Source organism: Trichomycterus rosablanca, chromosome 18 (genome assembly GCF_030014385.1).
Source record: "Trichomycterus rosablanca isolate fTriRos1 chromosome 18, fTriRos1.hap1, whole genome shotgun sequence".
In the NCBI taxonomy this organism is placed as follows: Eukaryota; Metazoa; Chordata; class Actinopteri; order Siluriformes; family Trichomycteridae; genus Trichomycterus; species Trichomycterus rosablanca.
The window spans coordinates 18,823,762-18,846,180 of NC_086005.1; the positions used below are offsets into that span (position 1 = coordinate 18,823,762).

Here is a 22,419-nt window from a genome sequence, read left to right on the forward strand (position 1 = left end):
TCCTTGTTTCTACACTCACTGTCCACTTTATCAGCTCCACTTACCATATAGAAGCACTTTGTTGTTCTACTATTATGACTGTAGTCCATCTGTTTTACTACATGCTTTGTTAGCCCCCTTTCATGCTGTTCTTCAATAGTCAGGACCCCAACAGGACCACTACAGAGTAGGTATTATTTGGGTGGTGGATCATTCTCAGCACTGCAGTGACACTGACATGGTGGTGGTGTGTTAGTGTGTGTTGTGCTGGTATGAGTGGATCAGACACAGCAGCGCTGCTGGAGTTTTTAAACACCTCACTGTCACTTCTGGACTGAGAATAGTCCACCAACCAGAAATATCCAGCTAACAGTGCCCTGTGGGCAGCGTCCTGTGACCACTGATGAAGGTCTAGAAGATGACCAACTCAAACAGCAGAAATAGATGAGTGATCGTCTCTGACTTTACATCTACAAGGTGAACTAGGTAGGAGTGTCTAATAGAGTGGACAGTGAGTGGACATCCAGCAGCGCTGCTGTGTCTAATCCACTCACACCAGCACAACACACACTAACACACCACCACCATGTCAGTGTCACTGCAGTGCCGAGAATCATCTACCACCTAAACAATACCTGCTCTGTGGTAGTCCTGTGGGGGTCCTGACCATTGAAGAACAGGGTGAAAGCAGGCTCAAAAGTATGCAAAAAAACAGATGGACTACAGTCAGTAATTGCAGAACTACAAAGTACTTCTATATGGTAAGTGGGTCTGATAAAATGGACAGTGTGTAAAAACAAGGAGGTGGTTTTAATGTTATGGCTGATCAGTGTATGATATCAATATTTGTTTTAATTTAAATGTCTATATAAATTACTCAATTTTTTAGTTTTATTAAATTTTTTAAGGCCCACAGGCACTGCATGGTGACTAAATGTAATTGCCTGATTTACGTTTGACAGATCTGCACTGGAGCAGAAAGGCATGTGATCAAAATGATGTAATGCTCCATGTGATCGGTTGCTTTTTGTAACTTTTTCCAACCCCCTCAGCTGACAAACCACAAACCAGTCAGAATGGCCACTCTTCCCCACTCCTAAGTTGTGGTTCTAGCAAATCCATTATTTGCTTTATTTTTGCCCAAACAAGGTTGAAGTAGTAATTAATTTCCAACATTGTTTCAGTTTAAATAGACTAGTTCACTGTCTTTTTTTCCATTTCTAGAGCAGCCAAAACCTCGGACATCATGACAGCACTAATTATTCATTGAACTCACTGCTAAATATTAAACTGCAACTGCTATTATTTGTGAACTGTTTGTAATTTTTTTAAATCTAAAGACATGTAACTTTAACCCAGGGGTTGGCAACAGCAATATGAAAGCACTGTTAGACAATCAATTGTGCTGCCACATAATGTTTATAATTCTGGCAAAGTAAACAAGCTATTTGGGTATGAACGGCACCTGAAAACCTGTCTGCCAGTGAAAAACACTCTTTACCAAAACACAAAATATGAAATTGCCAGCTGCTAAGCATTACCTACACTGATCAGCCATAACATTAAAACAACCTCCTTGTTTCTACACACACACTGTCCATTTTATCAGCTCCACTTACCATATAGAAGCACTTTGTAGTTTTACAAATACTGACTGTAGTCCATCTGTTTCTCTGCATGCTTTGTTAGCCCCCTTTCATGCTGTTCTTTAATGGTCAGGACTCTCCCAGGACCACTACAGAGTAGGTATTATTTAGGTGGTGGACCATTCTCAGCATTGCAGTGACATTAACATGGTGGTGGTGTTTTAGTGTGTGTTGTGCTGGTATGAGTGGATAAGAACAGGGTGAAAGCAGGCTAAAAATATGTAAAGAAATAGATGGACTACAGTCAGTAGTTGTAGAACTTCAGAGTGCTTCTATATGGTAAGTGGAGCTGATAAAATGGACAGTGAGTGTAGAAACAAGGAGGTGGTTTTAATGTTATGACTAATCAGTGTATAGTCTCATTATAACAGTTTTATCTGATTAGATAATGCTATGTTAGTTGATGCTATGTGGCATCATGATGGCACTCTCAATACTGACTGCAAACTAATAATGGCCTGGGTTTTTACTACTGTATTGACAGTTAACATGTGCGTCGGTTTAACCAATGGACTAGGTGCGGTTTTTTGTTTTTAAATTATTTTTTATTTTTGAATTTTTACCTTTTCTCTGAATTTTTCAATTGTAACTCTCATGCATCCTCTCCAACAATTGCACATTTACCTTTTCTTTTCACCTGCCAGAGATTGGGTCATACATCACATATGGCGTATCGGCCATTTCTCATCCAAGTGCCTTGTCCAGCCAGTATAGACCATAATTGCCGCAGCAATTAGAAACCCATTCAATCAGCTCTCTCCTTCACACATGCAATCATGTCAGTGTAGGTGCCTGGCAAGTTGATAGCACAGCTAATAATGTCCTCTTAAAGTAGGTGTTTCCTTTAAAACAGCTACGTCACTTTTGTAATATACATTTGTTTGTGTGTTTTTGCAAATAGGATTTCCAAAAGAACAGAAACACGTCTGGTTTGCTGATGGAATTCTACCTAATGGTGAGGTTGCAGATACCACCAGACTCTCCAATAAATCACACAGATCCTCACAGGAGTTGAGTCCAGTTTCGCCAGACCCTCCAACGGTACAAGTAAAGCAAGCTGTGCAATCCTACAACAATTGTTTTTTTGGGGGGTGTTAAGAGAAGTTAATACAATCTCTGCGACAAACAAAACCAATATTTATGTAAATCTTAATTCACACATAATTATATATAATAGTTTTTTAGCATGTACAGGAATTGTGGCATGTACAAATGTCTGGACAAAATTTTTGTTGTTGGCCCTCAATTAATTCATCATTATTAGAAAAACGTTTGAAATAGATTAGGGCTGCCACTAACGACTATTTTTCTGTTGATTAATCTATAGACTATTTTATCTATTAATTTTCCTCCAAAAAAATGTAATTCAGAATCTCATTTAAGCTTCTTTTTTTTAACAACGAACTGTATGGCATAATTATATGGCACAAAACTAAATGTAAACAGAGTTTATGTCCATATTATTAAATTCTCAAGTGCTACATATTCAACAAAGTGCAACATGTGTTTATGGCAGTCCATACACAAAGCAAAGTGCTTAAACTAATAGCAGAAATAAAATAGTTACAGGTGGGCACGTCTCATTAAGTCAAACGTACACTAACGACAGAATGAGCCCAGATTCTAACCTACACATTAACTCAAAAATTACTTCACATTCTAAGTGATGTAAACAAAGTGGTAAGTGTTTCACATGAGACGCTTTTTGTGTTTTGTGCGCTGCGGCAACTGCAAAAATTGCAAACCCAATGCAGCAAAGTGCGCAGCGTCTAACTGAACGTGCTAAGGAATACAGTATTCCAAGATCTCCGCGATTAAGAAGCGTAATGAAACAATATAGAAGTAAAAGTTTTGCCATGTCTCATGCGCCTGAACTGAACTCGGTATTCCAAGTTCTCCACAATTTGTGGTATGACATCAAAGCTTTGCACAGTGTACAAACCACCTTTTTGTTTTGTGCCAGTTTTAAGTATTCCCAGACTTTTAATGATTTGGGTCTTGGAAAACTTTTAGCTTTTCTTTGAAAGCTCTCTTCAATCGGCCTCTGACTGCTGCAGACGGCATTTTTAAGACTGCGCTTAATGTCGCCAACCAGTAACTGGACCAAATACGACTTAGGTCATGCGGCGTGTAGCAAGTAGTGCTGAGGGAATCATATGAACGGTTATATGAATGGAAACACTGTAGAAATGAAAAAGGATCTTTTATAAACATCGACTTAAAATATTGATGTCGACGTCATTGACTAGGTCGACCAATCGCGGCAGCCCTAAAATAGATTATCATTATTTTAGGATCAGTAGTTGCACAAGCCTCTGCAATTCTCTAAGATGACAAAAATCTTAAATTTTTACAGCATACACCTGTGTCTTCAGGAACTGGTCAAATGCGGTGTCCAGAGTTTTAAGTGCACATAATTATTGTTCCCCCAATATTAGTGCTTTCCTTCTAATCCACTGATAAGGTAATGTCATCAAACCAGTGACACACCAACTGTTAATTGAGAAATGTTGTCTTGCACTTACCATTTGAATGGTTCCTCATTTTTTAAAGGGAAAAGTTAAATGACTTCTGACCTATTCCCCACCCCACAATTAAGTCTGGTCCTTTTAAATGCAGTTTATTTTTCATTGATCAGTGTCTGAATTTCTGCTTTAATTTACAACCCCAAATCAGAAAAAGTTGGGACAGCATGGAAAATGCAAATAATAAAAAACACAGTTTTTTACATTTACTTTGACTTTTATTTGATTGCAGACAGTTTGAACCCAAGATATTTAACGTTTTGTTTCTGCTCAACTCTATTTCATTTGTTAATGTACCTCCATTCCTGCATTTCAGGCCTGCAACACATTCCAAAAAAAGTTGGGACGGGGGCAATTTAGGGCTAGTAATGAGGTGAAAAAACTAAATAATGATGTGATTCCAAACAGGTGACGTCAACAGGTGATTATAATCATGGTTTGGTACAAATGCAGCATCCAGGGAAGGCTGAGTCTCAACAAATGTGTGAGAAAATGACTGAAATGTTTAAAAACAATGTACATCAAAGAAAGATGGGAAGGGATTTGCATATTTCTTCCTCTACAGTGCATAATATAATTAAATGATTCAAGTAATCGGTCGGACTTTCAGTGCATAAAGGCCAAGGGCGCAAACTTAAGCTGAATGACTGATCTTTGATCGCTCAGACGGCACTGCATCAAGAACCGCCACTCAACAATAGCTGATCACATGGGTGAGGGATTACTTTGGCAAACCCACTTGTCAAGCACTACAATACAGAGTTACATGCACAAATGCCACTTAAAACTTTACTGTGCAAAAACAGAAGCCTTATGTTAACCATGTCCAGAAGTGGCATCGACTTCTCTGGGCTCGGAGGCATCTAGGATGGACCATCACACAGTGGAAACGTGTATTGTGGTCAGATGAATCAGCATTCCAGGTCTTTTTTTGAAAAAATAAATGCTGTGTGCTCCGGACCAAAGACAAAATCATTATTTCACAAATCATATATAGCCTAAATTGCCCCCGTCCCCCGTTTTTTGGAATGTGTTGCAGGCCTGAAATGCAGGAATGGAGGTATATTAACAAATGAAATATCTTGGGTTCAAACTGTCTGCAATCAAATTAAAGTCAAAGTAAATGTAAGGAACACTGCATTTTTATTTTATTAGCATTTTCCATACTGTCCCAACTTTTTCTGATTTGGTGATGTCATCAAATAGAATTGCAGCTTAATAGATGTTTTAATAAAGCAATAAGCCACGAGAGACCGTGCGTTACTGTGATTTTTAGCATGGGGAATGACGTTTGTACAATAAATACAACAATGTTTAATTCATAAATGTATTTATTGTGTATAAACTTACAATAAAGCATTCTTCCGCGACGCCAGGTAGTTCGATTAACAGTGTTGCTAGGCAACATGAGGGCGAAAATAACATTAACTTTTTCTTTTCAGTGGCGTAATAATATAGAATGATGTGAGGTGGTCCTGGGTGTGCGTTTATCGGGGATTTTACAACGGCTTCGAACGCGGCTCAGCCAATCAGATTTTAGGACCGGAACTATCCGTTTTATGAATTATGTTTAACTCCAAAAGAAATTTTTTTTTTTCTTTAGCCTAGTGGCAAGATCCCAGAATGCAGCGAGGGTTTGATGAGTAATCCAGAAGGTTGTGCAGAGATGAGACACAAGGCACTCAGTGGGCCCTGGGACTATGCACTGCTTTGTGGCTTGGGCAGCTATGTGCCGAGAACAGCATCTCTTTTGCCTGAGGATGATGAGGGTCTGCCGCCACTGCTAATAGCTACTGGAGACGAAGATGACAGTGGTAGGGAAATCTATTTTTAAGCCTGTCGTGTATTTTTTTCTTTACATATTTTTAAATTTATTAACTAAATTCAAAGACCTTAGTTTAAAAAATATACATTATATGAGCAAAGGAAAGGCTCATTTCAGTCCCTTCCCATCTCTTGCAGCTTCAACAGTCTCCATTCTTCTGGTAATCTTTTTAATTAGTTCAGTACAAAGTGTAGTTGAGGTCAGAGCTCTGTGCAGACCACTGGGTTCATCCCCACCAAAAATAATGTCCACATACTTTTGGCTATATAGTATACAAATTTAACAATGCAAGCATGAGTCTCCTGCAATTAGGGACTGCCATTTAAACCATGTCATACTATTTCAATAACCAATTCATTAAAGGCAAGCGGCACGGTGGCTAAGTGGGTAGCACTGTCGCCTCACAGCAAGAAGGTCCTGGGTTCAATCCCCAGGTGGGGCGATCCGAGTCCTTTCTGTGTGGAATTTGTATGTTCTTCCCGTGTCTGCGTGGGTTTACTCCGGGTGCTCCGGTTTCCTCCCACACTCCAAAGACATGCAAGTGAGGTAAATTGGAGATACTAAATTGTCCATGACTGTGTTCGATATAACCTTGTGTGAACTGATGAACCTTGTGTAATGAGTAACTACTGCTCCTGTCATGAATGTAACCGAAGTGTAATAACATGATGTTACCTGACAAAAGTAATGGAATTATTTCAAATGGGTTTTCGGCCATTCTTGCTTGAAACTAGAACTTACACATACACTGTCTGTTGTTGCTCATGCAGAATGAGGCCTGGCATAGTCTTGCAGAAATAACTGTGGGCATAACAGGAAACCCCTTTGCTTTTTGGGCAGCATATGTTTTCATAAAATTTCATAAAATGTGGAAGTACTCCCAAGCTCATGTGGCAATTTTTTTTATTTTTATTTTTTTTTTATTTTTTTTTTACAGAAGCATTTTAAGTTCTACCAAAGGAATGTTCACATGGGTTGGTCCTCTGAGGAATGTTTAACTGAATCCAGGGTTTAGTAATAGCGCTTTTAACAAGCACTGCTTGTGTCAATACTGTATACAGAAAGCAAGTTCTTCCTTTAAAACAGTGGTTCTCAAACTTTTTCTGTCATGCCCCCTCATGGAAGATGAAACATTTTCCCGTATATCCCCCCCCCCCAGTCCCAACAAAAATTGGCCTAGTTTAACTTTGTAGTTGAAATAACGGAAAGGTCATGCAAATTTTGTTTTTTGCCAGGACTGAGGCTGCTAAATATTCCTTAAGGCATCTAATCAGATTTTTGTAAATTTAGCTATTTATTTCTAGGGTGTGTAAATGTTTATGCTTTACCCTTATATAGCAGATCTGTTAGTGGAGGAGCGCCCAGCTGCTTGCCAGATAATGCTGCTTTTGGAAGAGGGAGGTCCGAGACCCTTGACGTTCGTGCTCAATTCCAACCTATTGGTCAATGTCAAGCTGGCTTCTTGTAAGCGTTCTGATAACTAAAATATAAATGCTATTATGATTTAACCAATGTTGGTTTAACATTTGTGTGTGTGTGCGTGTGTGCCTGTGTATCCATGTTAGATTGTGGACAGAAATGCTGGTGTTTGAGCTCCAATGGTCTGCAGGCCGTAGGTCAGAGAGAGCTGGTGTTTATTATTGAGCGACTTCCTGAGGAGAACGTTTTGCCTAAAGATATCTTCGGTCTCTATATAAACATATACCAAGATGCTCAGAAAGGTAATTCAGGAGACTCGGATAGTGGGTGGGAATTCAGCTAGGTTTGAATAATTGAAAAAATTGATTAGTAGTATCAGAAGTATTAGAATCTTTATTATTCGCCAAGTACCGTATGTACAAGGAATTTATTTTGGTGCAGGTGTCAACATATATACATTATATATATATATAAACGTATAATATGAACAGTACAGCATCAGGCAAAGTGTGCAATGAGGATGTACAGTACGGTACACTGACAGATTAAGTAAAAAATAAAAAAGGTATAATACATATAAACAGAATAAAATAAACAATATAGCAGCAGCATGAACAGTACAGCATTAATGTGTTCAATGAATGTGTACAGTACGGTACACTGACAGACCTCAAGTAATTTAAAAAAAATTGTGCAATAGAGATTATTAGGTAAGTAGGTAAGGTGCATATGTGCATTGACTGTATAAGGAAAAAATGGGAAGTAGGAAGCACTATTAAAATGGAGGGATGTGGGAGTAGTCTTTGTTTAGTATGCTAATGGCCTGGGGAAAGAAGCTGTGGAGGTGGCGGTTGGTTCGAGTCTTTAATGCTCTCAGTCTCTGTCTCCGCTGAGATGAGATTCTCTGGAAAAATGAGTGACCGGGGTGTAAAGAGTCTACCATAATCTTCCCTGCCCTCTTTCTCATCCTAGAGGAGTTTAGATCTTCAAGGGTGGAAAGACGACAGCCGTTAAGTATATTAAGTATAAAAACTAAAAAATAATTGAATAGACATCCAACAGTCATGTGTAAAAAAAAAACCTACATTTAACAGCACTAATGCAGTAATAGAATCACATGAACTGTTTAATAAGCCTAGGAATAAGTGGTTTAATAAGTCTGAGAAAATTGTTTTGCACATTGTACTAGTCAGTTAGGTGGTTGCTCAAGTACTTGTAGGGCCTGTCAGGATCTTAAGTCAGTTTGTTGTTAAATTATTGAGTTTGTGGATTTAAATGCTTGAGTCATGTTTGTGTTTACAATAATATTTTTATTTTGTAACCAAAATTATGTCTGGGAGCTGATCGGCTCTGCTTTTATCGGCTTCACTTACCATATAGAAGCACTTTGTAGTTCTACACTTACTGACTGTAGTCCATCTGTTTCTCTGCATGCTTTGTTAGCCCCCTTTCATGCTGTTCTTCAATGGTCAGGACTCTCCCAGGACCACCACAGAGTAGGTATTATTTGGGTGGTGGGTCATTCTCAGCAATGCAGTGGCACTTACATGGTGGTGGTGTGTTAGTGTGTGTTGTGCTGGTATGAGTGGATAAGACACAGCAATGCTGATGAAGTTTTTAAACACCTCACTGTCACTGCTGGACTGAGAATAGTCCACCAACCAAAAATATATCCAGTCAACAGCGCCCCGTGGGCAGCGTACTGTGACCACTGATGATGGTCTAGAAGATGACCAACTCAAACAGCAGCAATAGATGAGCGATCGTCTCTGACTTTACATCTACAAGGTGGACCAACTAGGTAGAAGTGTCTTAATAGAGTGGACAGTGAGTGGACACGGTATTTAAAAACTCCAGCAGCACTGCTGTGTCTGATCCACTCATACCAGCACAACACACACTAACCAACCACCACCATGTAATTGTCACTGCAGTGCTGAGAATCATGTACCACCTAAATAATACCTGCTCTATGGTGGTCCTGTGGGGGCCCTGACCATTGAAGAACAGGGTGAAAGCAGGCTAAAAAGTTATTTTGAGAAACAGATTGACTACAATCAGTAATTGTAGAACTACTTCTGTGCTTCTGAAGTGCTTCTGTATGGTAAGTGAAGCTGATTAAATGGACAGTGAGTGTAGAAACAAGGAGGTGGTTTTAATGTTATGAATGATCAGTGTATAATGTTTTGAATTGCATTGCTTTAAATACAAATATTTGTTAGCTATTGTTAGCTACAGTATGTATTGTAAAAGTATATTCAAATGTAGTTAAAAATGTAGTTGTAAATTGGCAACCCACTTTTCTAGAGTGATTGTTAGTCTTACCTTACACACTGATATGATCACATCAAGTATCTCATATTTTCTAGACCATATGTACTAATAAATGTTGTTCATGTTTTTATCCCAAAATTGCAGGAAAATACATTGAAGAACTTGGCAACGTGACATTTTCAGACAGTTTTCTGGGCAGTAGGGATCATGGTGGCTTCCTCTTCTTCTCTCCAAGCTTTCAGCCTCTGGATGAGCTTGCTCTGCCTCACAGCAGCTTTTTGTGTGGTATCCTTATTCAAAAACTGGAGGTACCCTGGGCCAAAGTGTTTCCCCTCAGGCTGTTGCTTAGTATAGGCAGAGAATACAATGGTAAGTTTCCTGGGTTTCCCATGTTGACTTTTCATTTTGGGTGGAATTTTTTTATAATGTTTGGATATTTTTAATTGTTATTTTAAGTTTGTAATTTCTGCTGCACGTCTAGTTTTGATCCAACACTTTATTGCTGGAAAACAATGTACTGTAAAATAGAAAAGTGGATTGGAGAAAGACATAAAGCCACCAAATTCACCATTTCTCATGCAAATAATGGGAAGAAAACAAGTTCATATTGACAACCCCAATTGAAAAAAAAGTTGGGATAGTATGGAAAATGCAAATAAAAAAACAGTTTTTACATTTACTTTACTTGTGTTTAACTGACTTATTTTATTGCAGAAGGTGTGAACCCAACTTCATTTAATTTGTTAATATACATCAATACTTGCATTTCAGGCATGCAACGCATTCCAAATCATCCCTCTGGACATGTTTTACATAAGGCTCCTTTTTTGCACAGTAAAGTTTAAGTGGCATTTGTGCATGTAACTCTGTATTGTAGTGCTTGACAAAGGTTTGCCAAGTAATCCCTCACCCATGTGGTTATATCGGCTATTTTTGAGTGGCGGTTCTTGATGCAGTGCAGTCTGAGGGATCGAAAATCACGGGTGTTCAGCTTAAGCTTGCACCCTTGACATTTATGCACTGAAATTCCTCCCGATTCCTTGAATCGTTTAATGATATTATGCACTGTAGAGGGAGAAATATGCAAATCCCTTCCCATCTTTCTTTAAGGTACATTGTTTTTAAACATTTCAATCATTTTCTCACACATTTGTTGACAAACTGGAGATCCTCTGATCATCTTTGCTCATCAAAGACTCAGCCTTTCCTGGATGCTGCTTTTGTACCAAACCATGATTACAATCACCTATTGACATCACCTGTTTGGAATCACATCATTATTTAGTTTTTTCACCTCATTACTAGCCCTAAACTGCCCCTGTCCCAACTTTTTTTGAATGTGTTTCTGGCCTGAAATGCAGGAATGGAGGTATATTAACAAATGAAATGAAGTTGAGCAGATAAAACATGAAATATCTTGTGTTCAAACTGTCTGCAATCAAATAAAAATCAAAGTAAATGTAAGGAACACTTTTTTTATTTTATTTCTGATTTGGGGTTGTATATCTGTACATATGTTGTTGGTGACTTTTAACCTTGCTTTTGACCTCAAACCTATTCTTAATTTTGTTTTGTTTTGTACCTCCAGTGTATCCCTGTCCCCTGGTTAGTGTCCGGTTCAGTGAATCTGTCTTCAGGGAGACTGGCCATACCATCATGAATCTACTTGCTGTATGTAACACATTGACTGCTTATTACCTCACATATTTGGTGTTTTCACATTACACATCAAAGTGCCTTTTATTTTAATATAAAGTACTCGTCCATTTACCACTTGGAAGTTTCTGCATGTAGTGATGATCAGTTGCAGTCACCATTAAATGCTTTCGTTGATTCTACAGTCTCAAGTGTGGCACTACTCATTTTAATAACCGTTGTGTAATTACCGGTTTAAAATTGAATGCTAATTTTGTTATTATCTTCTTTCTTTGGAAATGAAAACGAATGCTGAGTCCGAAATCGCAAACTTAAACAGTACGTACTAGATTGGAGACAGTGCGCACTGCTCAGCCGGTAAAGCAGTACGCTTTTTCAGTACGTAAGTGTGCAGCATGCACGCAACGTCATATTTACTACGTCTGCCATCCTACCAACGTCACATGATTCAATTCAATTCAATACAACTTTATTGTCATTATACAATACAGGGTTGTACAGTATAACGAAACACCGTCAGGCTACATCTCCAGTGCAGACAACGAAAGACAATAGGGGAGAGGGGATGGGGGAGGTTAAAAAAAAAAGGTGCATACATAAGGTGCTTAGACAAGGTGCAACGACAAGGCAAGATGCGTAGGTGCATAGACAGGACAGAGGTAGTGAATTAACGATTAGCAGCTTAGGTTTGAGTAAACAAAGTCCAGTTAAAGTGCAAGTGCAACAAAGGTACAGTCTTATGAGTTTATTGTGCAGGGTTGGATAGTGACAGTCAGAATTGTGTATGTTATGTTCTGGTAGATGTTGCAGGAGTGACCAGTTTAACTGCTCTAGGATAAAAACTGTTCTTAAGTCTGGTGGTTCTGGCTCGGATGTTCCGGTACCTCTTCCCAGATGGCAGTAGCTGGAACAGGAAGTGGCAGGGGTGTTTGGGGTCAGAGGAAATATTCCTGGCTTTCCTCAGACATCTTTTGCTATAAATGTCCAGCATGGGTGGGAGTGTGGTTGCGGTGATGTTCTGGGCAGTTTTCACCACCCTCTGAAGAGCCTTATGTTCAGCAGCAGTGGCACTGCCAGACCAGATCGTGATGCAGCTTGTCAGTATGCTCTCCACAGTGGATCTGTAGAAGTTACAGAGAAGCTGCTGTGGCAGGTTAACTCTCCTCAGCCTTCAAAGAAAGTGGAGACGTTGTTGTGCCTTTTTGACAACGTGTGATGTGTTGAGTGACCAGGTGAGATCCTCAGCTATGTTGTCCCCTCGATGCTCAGTGGTGTGTGCACTCTACTCCCCAGTCTGAAGTCAATGACCATCTTCTTGGTCTTGCTAACATTGAGGGAGAGGTTGTTAGCAGTGCTCCACTCTGTGAGCATCCTCACTTCCTCCCTGTACGGCCTCTCATCATCGTTGGTGATGCTTGATGCATGACGTCTCATCGCCACAGTTATAACAATTTTAAAATCTGACAAAATTAATTTTGTAGTTCTCCACAAAGCTACTCATAACGTTATTCAGGGTTGTACTTAATTATAACATTTTTAATGTTTGTCTTACTCTGCTTTCCGCCCATCTTTCTTCTTCGCTACGAACGCCTTTGCAGCTCCAGTTGAATTATGGGATAGATCATTGGACAGTTAGTGTGCATCGTTTGCATACTCAAAAATTGCTGCCCAAGACAGTAGGTCATTCGGGTGCTTTTTGCTTACTGTTTAATGTGTACTACGTATTTGGACATAACCGCTCTCGCGTAATGCTTTCGCGTACTGTTCAGTAGTGGTGGGCGGATCGATCCAAATATCGATATTATCGATACCAATGTTGGTATTGGTATCGGATCGATACTAGTGTGATGGGATCAATACTTTAGTTTCTCCCGTTTCGTCAGAAAGTAAAGACCATGTCTGGACAGACTCCGCTCCTCTCACATCTTACATGCACACCCTGCTCCTCCCTTCCTGCTCTGCTGTGTTTTGTTGTGGTACCATCACGCTGTTATAATCCTAACATGCATCAGTACATTGGTAGGCATTGGAAGATTGTAAGTATTTTAATACTTTGCTTTGCAGATACAGAAGGGGCGATTTTATGGAAATAATAGTATAAACTATATGTACGTAAAGTACAGAATGAGAGCTCTTTTCTTTTGACTTTGTGCTTATAAATGTCAACAGAATAGCATCAATTTTTTTTATTTTAAATTAACAAGGACACGTGTATTCGGTCACTTAAAAATTTACAAATGTATTCAGCCAGCAAACACAACTATTCATTAGCCGCTTGGTGGTGATAAGCCATGAAACAACTGAATTTATTTACGACCCTACTGAGAGCTGCTACTTACAAAAATGTATGTATTACAATAATACCCTTAAAGGTCATGAAAATTCATTCAGATTTAGCAATTTGAAGATGCATCTATCTTAATTATTAAAAAGTATTGGTATCGATATCAGCGATACTGGCCCTGTATTTACTTGGTATCGGATCGATACCAAATTTTGCAGTATCATACACCACTACTGTTCAGTATGGAAGTATGCGATTTCGGACACAGCTAAAGTTTTACACACACTCCAAGTTATTCATTGAGTTTTTTGCACATTACATGCCATTGTAAATTTATGACTGTGCACTAGTTAATCTTGGGAAGCATTTGGCCATTAACCATTTGTACTCTTTGAAAATAAACCAGCTTCTTGGTTGATCTGTCCTATTTTAAAGCTCTTAAATATGTAAAGCATTTAATACTCAATAATAACTTAATACTCACTTAACATCTGGTTGTTTTATGTGTTATGTATCTGGATTTATATTATGATGTATTAAATGTATTCATACAATGTATGAATTGGTTATCTATTGTCAATTTCAGTGGTATGATTTGAAAAGTATTGCTGTTCTAACTGGAATACATCTATTTTGAGACAGGATCTGAGGAACTACCAGTACACTGTGCCCATAGTCGACGGTCTGCGGATCCACATGGAAGTTGGCAACAGCTATATTGACATACCCAGGTCAAAGTGTAATGAGGTAATACTCCGAAAAATTAAATTAATTCATGCCTTACACATTCATTTCATTTGTTTGAAAGTGTTCTGAAACGTATCAGTGTTTGAATTGAAAGGCTTTTGTCATTTGCAGATTCTGAAGGTGGTTAATTCCTCCAATGAGCATGTGATAAGTGTTGGAGCCTGTTTTAGCACTGATGCAGACTCACATTTGGTCTGTGTTCAGAATGAGGATGGAAGCTACCATACACAAGCCATTAGTGTTCTGGGAAAGACTCGGCAAGGTCAGCTGTTTTTTAAATTTACTCTGATCAGCCATAACATTAAAACCACCTCCCTGTTTCTACACTCACTGTCCATTTTATTAGCTCCATTTACCATATAGTAGCACTTTGAAGTTCTACAATTACTGACTGTAGTCCATCTATTTCTCTACATAACTTTTTAGCCTGCTTTCACCCTGTTCTTCAATGGTCAGGACCACTACAGATTAGATATTATTTAGGTGGTGGATCATTCTCAGCACTGCAGTGACACTGACATGGTGGTGGTGTGTTAGTGTGTGTTGTGCTGGTATGAGTGGATCAGACACAGCAGCGCTGCTGGAGTTTTTAAATATCGTGTTCACTCACTGTCCACTCTATTAGACACTTCTACCTAGTTGGTCCACCTTGTAGATGTAAAGTCAGAGACGATCGCTCATCTATTGCTGCTGTTATCTTGTAGACCTTCATCAGTGGTCACAGTACGCTGCCCACGGGGAGCTGTTGGCTGGATATTTTTGGTTGGTGGACTATTCTCAGTCCAGCAGTGACAGTGATGTGTTTAAAAACTCCAGCAGCGCTGCAGTGTCTTATCCACTCATACCAGCACAACACACTAACACACAACCACCATGTCAGTGTCACTGCAGTGCTGAGAATGATCCATCACCCAAATAATACCTTTTCTGTAGTGGTCCTGGGAGAGTCCTGACCATTGAAGAACAGCATGAAAGGGGGCTAACAAAGCATGCAGAGAAACAGATGGACTTACAGTCAGTAATTGTATAACTACAAAGTGCTCCTATATGGTAAGTGGAGCCAATAAAATGGACAGTGAGTGTAGAAACAAGGAGGTGGTTTTAATGTTATGGTTGATAGGTGTATATGTATCTACAAGGTATTTGCATATTTTATTTTAAAATAGGTTTAATTTAGGTTAAACCTGTTTAATTTTGTGACTTAATTTTTGCAGTGACTGGAGCGAGCTTTGTGGTTTTTAACGGTGCTTTAAAGGCCTCTTCAGGATTTATTGCCAAATCCAGCATTGTCGAAGGTAAAAATTTAAAGAATAATTCTACCAGCACAAACAATCAAATTATAGCTAATACTAATATGAATATTATGGATGAGCTCAAATCTTTGGGTTCTTCCACATGCCTAGTCTGCTATTGGGTGTTTAGTTTTGTACACTGGCCGGTTAATAGCTAAGATTAAAACTCTTAGGGCTCAGATCTTCATGTTTTAAGCTCACAATGTCTCACAAGATCTCCACATCCTTTAAAAGAATGGTTCATTTGAGTGTTTATTAATTTTTTTCTGGTATAATTTGGAACTTTACCACATGACTTTATGGGATTATTTGTGCTCAAATATGCACTAATATTGTTATTGTAAAATTTGACAGTATTGAAGGGACCTTATGATTATGACTTTTGACTTACATAGTTTTTAAAACCTTTTTTAACATTATTGAGTTGCTGCTCTTTGTTATTTAGATGGCCTAATGGTTCAAATTCCACCGGACACCATGGAGGCTTTACGACAGGCCCTGAGGGATCAGACGAACTTCCAAATCACCTGTGGAAAAGCTGACACTGCAGTGGAGGACAGAGAAAATGTCAGCATACGCTGGGTGGACTGGATGCCTCCTGTTAATAAAGGGTAATGTAAATAATCCGCTGAATTTAAAACAGATCAATACTAATTAAGAGCTTTGGGCAACCATGATTGTTGGATCCACTTAACAGTCTGATTTAAAATTAATGATATGAGCAAGAGTCATTTAGAGTACTGTTTTAAACCTTATCTCTGTCAAACCAACTGTAAATGATTTGTCATATCCAGAGACAATAGTACCAAATAGATACAGTGGTACCTTGAAACTCAGTCAGTTGGTTTTCTGAGTGGTGTCGAGTTTAAACGGCGTTGAGTTTCAAGGTATTTTTCCCCATAAGGATGTATGGGAAATTTGTTAATGCGTTCCATGGTCCTGTGGAACATCATATACACTGATCAGCCATAACATTAAAACCACCTCCTTGTTTCTATACTCACTGTTGATTTTATCAGCTCCTCTTACCATATAGGAGCACTTTGTAGTTCTACAATTACTGACTGTAGTCCATCTATTTCTCTACATACTTTGTTAGCCTGCTTTCACCCTGTTCTTCAATGGTCAGGACCCCCACAGGACCACTACAGAGCAGGTATTATTTAGGTGGTGGATCATTCTCAGCACTGCAGTGACAATGACATGGTGGTGGTGTGTTAGTGTGTGTTGTGCTGGTATGAGTGGATCAGACACAGCAGTGCTGCTGGAGTTTATAAATACCTTGTCCACTCACTGTCCACTCTATTAGATACTCCTACCTAGCTGGTCCACCTTGTAGATGTAAAGTCAGAGACGATCACTCATCTATTGCTGCTGTTTGAGTTGGTCATCTTTTAGACATTAATCAGTGGTCACAGAACACTGCCCATGGGGCGCTGTTGGCTGGATATTTTTGGTTGGTGGACTATTTTCAGTCCAGCAGTGACAGTGAGGTGTGTATAAACTTCAGCAGTGCTGCTGTGTCTTATCCACTCATACCAGCACAACACACACTAACACACCACCATCATGTCCACCATCACCGTCAGTGTCACTGCAGTGCTGAGAATGACCCGTCACCCAAATAATACCTACTCCGTAGTTGTCCTGTGGGGGTCCTGATCATTAAGGAACAGCATGAAAGGGGGCTTACAAAGCATGCAGAGAAACAGATGGACTACAGTCAGTTATTGTAGAACTACAGAGTGCTTCTATATATGGTAAGTGAAGCTGATAAAATGAACAGTGAGTGTAGAAACAAGGAGGTGGTTTATGGCTGATCTGTGTATACTTTAAGCGAAATCTTTATCAGTTGAATGATTTAGCAAATAAACAATGAATATGAATAATATAGTATTTTATGGAAGCAGGGTATTTTGGTAATACTGCCATTTCACAGCTATTTAATCTCTTTATAAAGTTGCTGATCTTATAACCATTTTGGAGTATTATGTCAGAGCAGCAAACCTGCCTGGCTGTGAGAGAAATCCAAAATTTTAACCAGAGGCCTTAGTGCAATGAAGAAAAACCTTCATGCTACTGCTAAAGACTTACAGAATGAGATGATGAAGGCTAATCTGTATAAGTGGCACCCACTTAACAACCAAGGACCTCACTGTCAGATTCAACGACTCGCACCACTCTTGATCAAGAAGCAAGTGCTGACTGGAATATGCCAGAAGGAATTTAAATAGGCCTGCAAAGTACTGCGACACAGTTTTATGGAATGACGAATCAAAACTGGAACTGTTTGGCCTTTCCTGCAAATATAGGTTGCACCGCGTAGCATTAAAATGCAAAATTAAGAAATATTTTTATTCTTAATATAGTTTTGATGCATTAAAAATATTAACACGTAAGGAAGGTTTATTTAATAGGATACTGTATGTATTAACAAAATTTTTGCTTAATTTCATGCATTTAAAAATACACTACATTGCCAAAAGTATTCACTCACCAATCCAAATCATTGAATTCAGGTGTTCCAATCACTTCCATGGCCACAGGTGTATAAAACCAAGCACCTAGACATGCAGACTGCTTCTACAAACATTTGTGAAAGAATGGCTCGCTCTCAGGAGCTCAGTGAATTCCAGCGTGGTTCCGTGATAGGATGTCACCAAGTACAGTTGTGAAATTTCCTCGCTACTAAATATTCCACAGTCAACTGTCAGTGGTATTATAACAAAGTGGAAGCGATTGGTAATGGCAGCAACTCAGCCACAAAGTGGAAGGCCACGTTAAATGACAGAGCGGGTCAGCGGATGCTGAGACGCATAGTGCGCAGAGGTCGCCAACTTTCTGCAGAGTCAATCGCTACAGACCTCCAAACTTTGTGGCCTTCAGATTAGCTCAAGAACAGTGCATAGAGAGCTTCATGGAATTGGTTTCCATGGCCGAGCAGCTGCGTCCAAGCCTTACATCACCAAGCGCAATGCAAAGTGTCGGATGCAGTGGTGTAAAGCACGCCGCCACTGGACTCGAGCAGTGGAGACACTCTGGAGTGATAAATCACGCTTCTCTGTCTGGCAATCTGATGGACGAGTCTGGGTTTGAACGGTACATGTCTGACTGCATTGTGCCAAGTGTAAAATTTGGTGGAGGGGGGATTATGGTGCGGGGTTGTTTTTCAGGAATTGGGCTCGGCCCCTTAGTTCCAGTGAAAGGATTATTGCTTAATGCTTCAGCATAACAAAAGATTTTGGACAATTTCATGCTCCTAACTTTGTGGGAACAGTTTGGGTATGGCCCCTTCCTGTTCCAACATGACTGCGCACCAGTGAACAAAGCAAGGTCCATAAAGACATGGATGAGCGAGTTTGGTGTGGAAGAACTTGACTGGCCTGCACAGAGTCCTGACCTCAACCCAATAGAACACCTTTGGGATGAATTAGAGCGGAGACTGCGAGCCAGGCCTTCTCGTCCCACATCAGTGTCTGACCTCACAAATGCGCTTCTGAAAGAATGGTCAAAAATTCCCATAAACACACTCCTAAACCTTGTGGAAAGCCTTCCCAGAAGAGTTGAAGCTGTTATAGCTGCAAAGGGTGGGCCGACATCATATTAAACCCTATGGATTACGAATGGGATTTCACTCAAGTTCATATGCATGTGAAGGCAGACGAGCGTATACTTTTGGCAATATAGTGTACCTGTCACATCATTGACCATTGTTCTAAATATGTAACCCTGTATTTTTGTTGCATTTTCAGCATCACCAGCCCTATAGATGGGAAATCCTTGGAGGGCGTGCCTAGTGTCCGATTTCAGCAGGACTCTGAGTTTGAGATGGATGGGTGGACCATCAGGTGCACAGAGGTAAGTCCTCAAAGTAGCAAACTTTACAAGCCCTAATAACACATAACCAAAACCTACCATGCTGCAGACTTACTAAACTGTTCTTTTATTCCCCTTGCTTCCCACAAGGTCTTTCACCTTCTAAAGACCCCAGACTTGAGCATTCTGTCATCCTGCTCTCAGTTCCAGAGAGAGATAGCTACTGCAGTCAGCGCAGCGCTGTGTCCACACCTCTCTGTCCTTGTCACAAGTGGAATCAACCATCTTGCACTCAGAGTCTCAACTGATACTGACATGGTAACTCATTGTTTTATTAAAGTATTAAAGTAGTTGCTTTTTATTGCACTAATTTTTGTTTGATGTAACATTATATACCATATTTTCATCACCATCTATATTAATCAATTTGTTCTATTAGAACACCGATCAGCCATAACATTAAAACCACCTCCTTGTTTCTACACTCACTGTCCATTTTATCAGCTCCACTTACCATATAGAAGCACTTTGTAGTTCTACAATTACTGACTGTAGTCCATCTGTTTCTCTGCATGCTTTGTTAGCCCACTTTCACCCAGTTCTTCAATGGTCAGAACCCCCACAGGACCACCACAGGTGGTGGATCATTCTCAGCACTGCAGTGACACTGACATGGTGGTGGTGTGTTAGTGTGTGTTGTGCTGGTATGAGTGGATAAGACACAGCAGCGCTGATGGACTTTTTATACACCTCACTGTCACTGCTGGACTGAGAATAGTCCACCAACCAAAAACATCCAGCCAACAGCGCCATGTGGGCAGCGTCCTGTGACCACTAATGAAGGTCTAGAAGATGACCAACTCACACTGCAGCAATAGATGAGCGATCGTCTCTGACTTTACATCTATAAGGTGGACCAACTAGGTAGGAGTGTCTAATAGAGTGGACAGTGAGTGGACACGGTATATAAAAACTCCAGCAGCGTTGCTGTGTCTGATCCACTCATACCAGCGCAACACACACTAACACACCACCATGTCAGTGTCACTGCAGTGCTGAGAATGATCCATCACCTCAATAATACCTGCTCTGTGGGGGTCCTGACCATTGAAGAACAGGGTGAAAGCAGGCTAAAACAGTATGTAGAGAAACAGATGGATTACAGTCAGTAATTGTAGAACTACAAAGTGCTTCTATATGGTAAGTGGAGCTGATAAAATGGACAGTGAGTGTAGAAACAAGGAGGTGGTTTTAATGTTATGGCTGATCAGGGTCAGTTTCATCAACAATAATAGCTTTTGTTACCTGAAAATTCTGGTGTGACTGTTACAGTCTCTTGAATTGAACTTCATAGATAATTATTTGTGTGTGTGAGTGTGTAAGACAACCCCAAATCAGAAATATTGGGACATGGAAAGTGCAAAACCCAGTGTAAACCCAAGGTAGTCAAGTCATGTTTTGTGTGGTCAACTGCATTCTATTTGTTGACATAGAATGTCTGTATGTGTCATGTACACCGATCAGCCATAACATTAAAACCACCTCCTTGTTTCTACACTCACTGTCCATTTTATCAGCTCCACTTACCATATAGGAGCACTTTGTAGTTCTACAATTACTGACTGTAGTCCATCTATTTTTCTACATATCTTTTTAACATGTTTTCACCCTGTTCTTCAATGGTCAGGATCCCCACAGGACTACCACAGAGTAGGTATTATTTGGGTGGTGGATCATTCTCAGCACTGCAGTGACAATGACATGGTGGTGGTGTGTTAGTGTGTGTTGTGGTGTCCACTCTATTAAACACTCCTACCTGCTTGGTCCACCTTGTAGATGTAAAGTCGGAGACGATCGCTCATCTATTGCTGCCGTTTGAGTTGATCATCTTCTAGACCTTTATCAGTGGTTACAGGATGCTGCCCACAGGGTGCCGTTGGCTGGATATTTTTGGTTGTTGGACTATTCTCAGTCCAGCAGGGACAGTGAGGTGTCTAAAAACTCCATTAGCGCTGCTGTGTCTTATCCACTCATACCAGCACAACACACACTAACACACCACCACCATGTCAGTGTCACTGCAGTGCTGAGAATGATCCACCACCCAAATAATACCTACTCTGTGGTGGTCCTGTGGGGGTCCTGACCATTGAAGAACAGTGTGAAAGGGGGCTAACAAAGCATGCAGAGAAACAGATGGACTACAGTCAGTAATTTTAGAACTACAAAGTGCTTCTGTATGGTGAGTGCAGCTTATAACATGGACAGTGTGTGCAGAAACAAGAAGGTGGTTTTAATGTTATGGCTGATCGAAAGTCGCTATTTCCTCCCATTCTTGCTTAGTGTAACAATTTAGTTCAATACGAAATATTTGAATACCACCTTAAGTAAATGTATTCTGGGATTTATTTAAAAACATGTTTAGTACAATGAAATAAATAAAATAATATTGTCAGCCTATAATATAAAACATTTATTTTTATTTATTTTGCTTGTTTTCTAGGTTGAGTACCAAGCTGGCTCAGGTGGAAGCCTGCTTCCGCAGAAATACATGAACGAGTTGGACGGGGCACTTATACCTGTTATCCACGGTGGAAGCTCCTGTGTTCTGCAGCAAGCAATGGATATGGAGCTGCTGTTCTACATCTCACAGAGAATTTGATCTGAAGCAAATAGTGCAATGGCCTCAAATGCCGGGGATATTCGTTAATTGGATACTAAAATTGGAGCACACTATTGATAAACTCTCACAAGATATGCAGTGGAAGACTTCCTGTGTGTGGGTATATATTAAAATGATGTCTGTTAAAAATGCCATTGGATTGTAATGTGTAAATTTATGTAAAATATATATTCTTTCTTTGTATGTGGTAAAAATAAGAATAAGAATTTTTGCCTTACTGAATCTGGAAAATGCTCGGTTCCCAAATCCAGGTTAAGTTTTCATTGCTCATCT

At 39.7% G+C, this 22,419-nt stretch overlaps 1 protein-coding gene across 6 annotated transcripts in view; it reads left to right on the forward strand.

The window, feature by feature from the left end:
• zfyve16 (zinc finger, FYVE domain containing 16) overlaps positions 1-22,419 on the forward strand; it is a 45,112-nt gene that overhangs the window by 18,906 nt on the left and 3,787 nt on the right. For 2 of the 6 annotated variants that reach the window (XM_063013673.1, XM_063013678.1), the window contains 13 exons: positions 2,527-2,672; positions 5,754-5,964; positions 7,314-7,439; positions 7,541-7,696; positions 9,813-10,037; positions 11,257-11,339; positions 14,251-14,355; positions 14,467-14,617; positions 15,570-15,650; positions 16,093-16,258; positions 19,400-19,505; positions 19,614-19,781; positions 21,967-22,278. In XM_063013673.1, the coding sequence (XP_062869743.1) occupies positions 2,527-2,672; positions 5,754-5,964; positions 7,314-7,439; positions 7,541-7,696; positions 9,813-10,037; positions 11,257-11,339; positions 14,251-14,355; positions 14,467-14,617; positions 15,570-15,650; positions 16,093-16,258; positions 19,400-19,505; positions 19,614-19,781; positions 21,967-22,125 (1,883 nt within the window). In that variant the 3' untranslated portion in view covers positions 22,126-22,278. Of the gene's footprint in view, positions 1-2,526; positions 2,673-5,753; positions 5,965-7,313; positions 7,440-7,540; positions 7,697-9,812; positions 10,038-11,256; positions 11,340-14,250; positions 14,356-14,466; positions 14,618-15,569; positions 15,651-16,092; positions 16,259-19,399; positions 19,506-19,613; positions 19,782-21,966; positions 22,279-22,419 lie in introns of those variants that run through there. The other 4 variants (XR_010015220.1, XM_063013674.1, XM_063013675.1 and 1 more) reach the window with 4 other exon arrangements.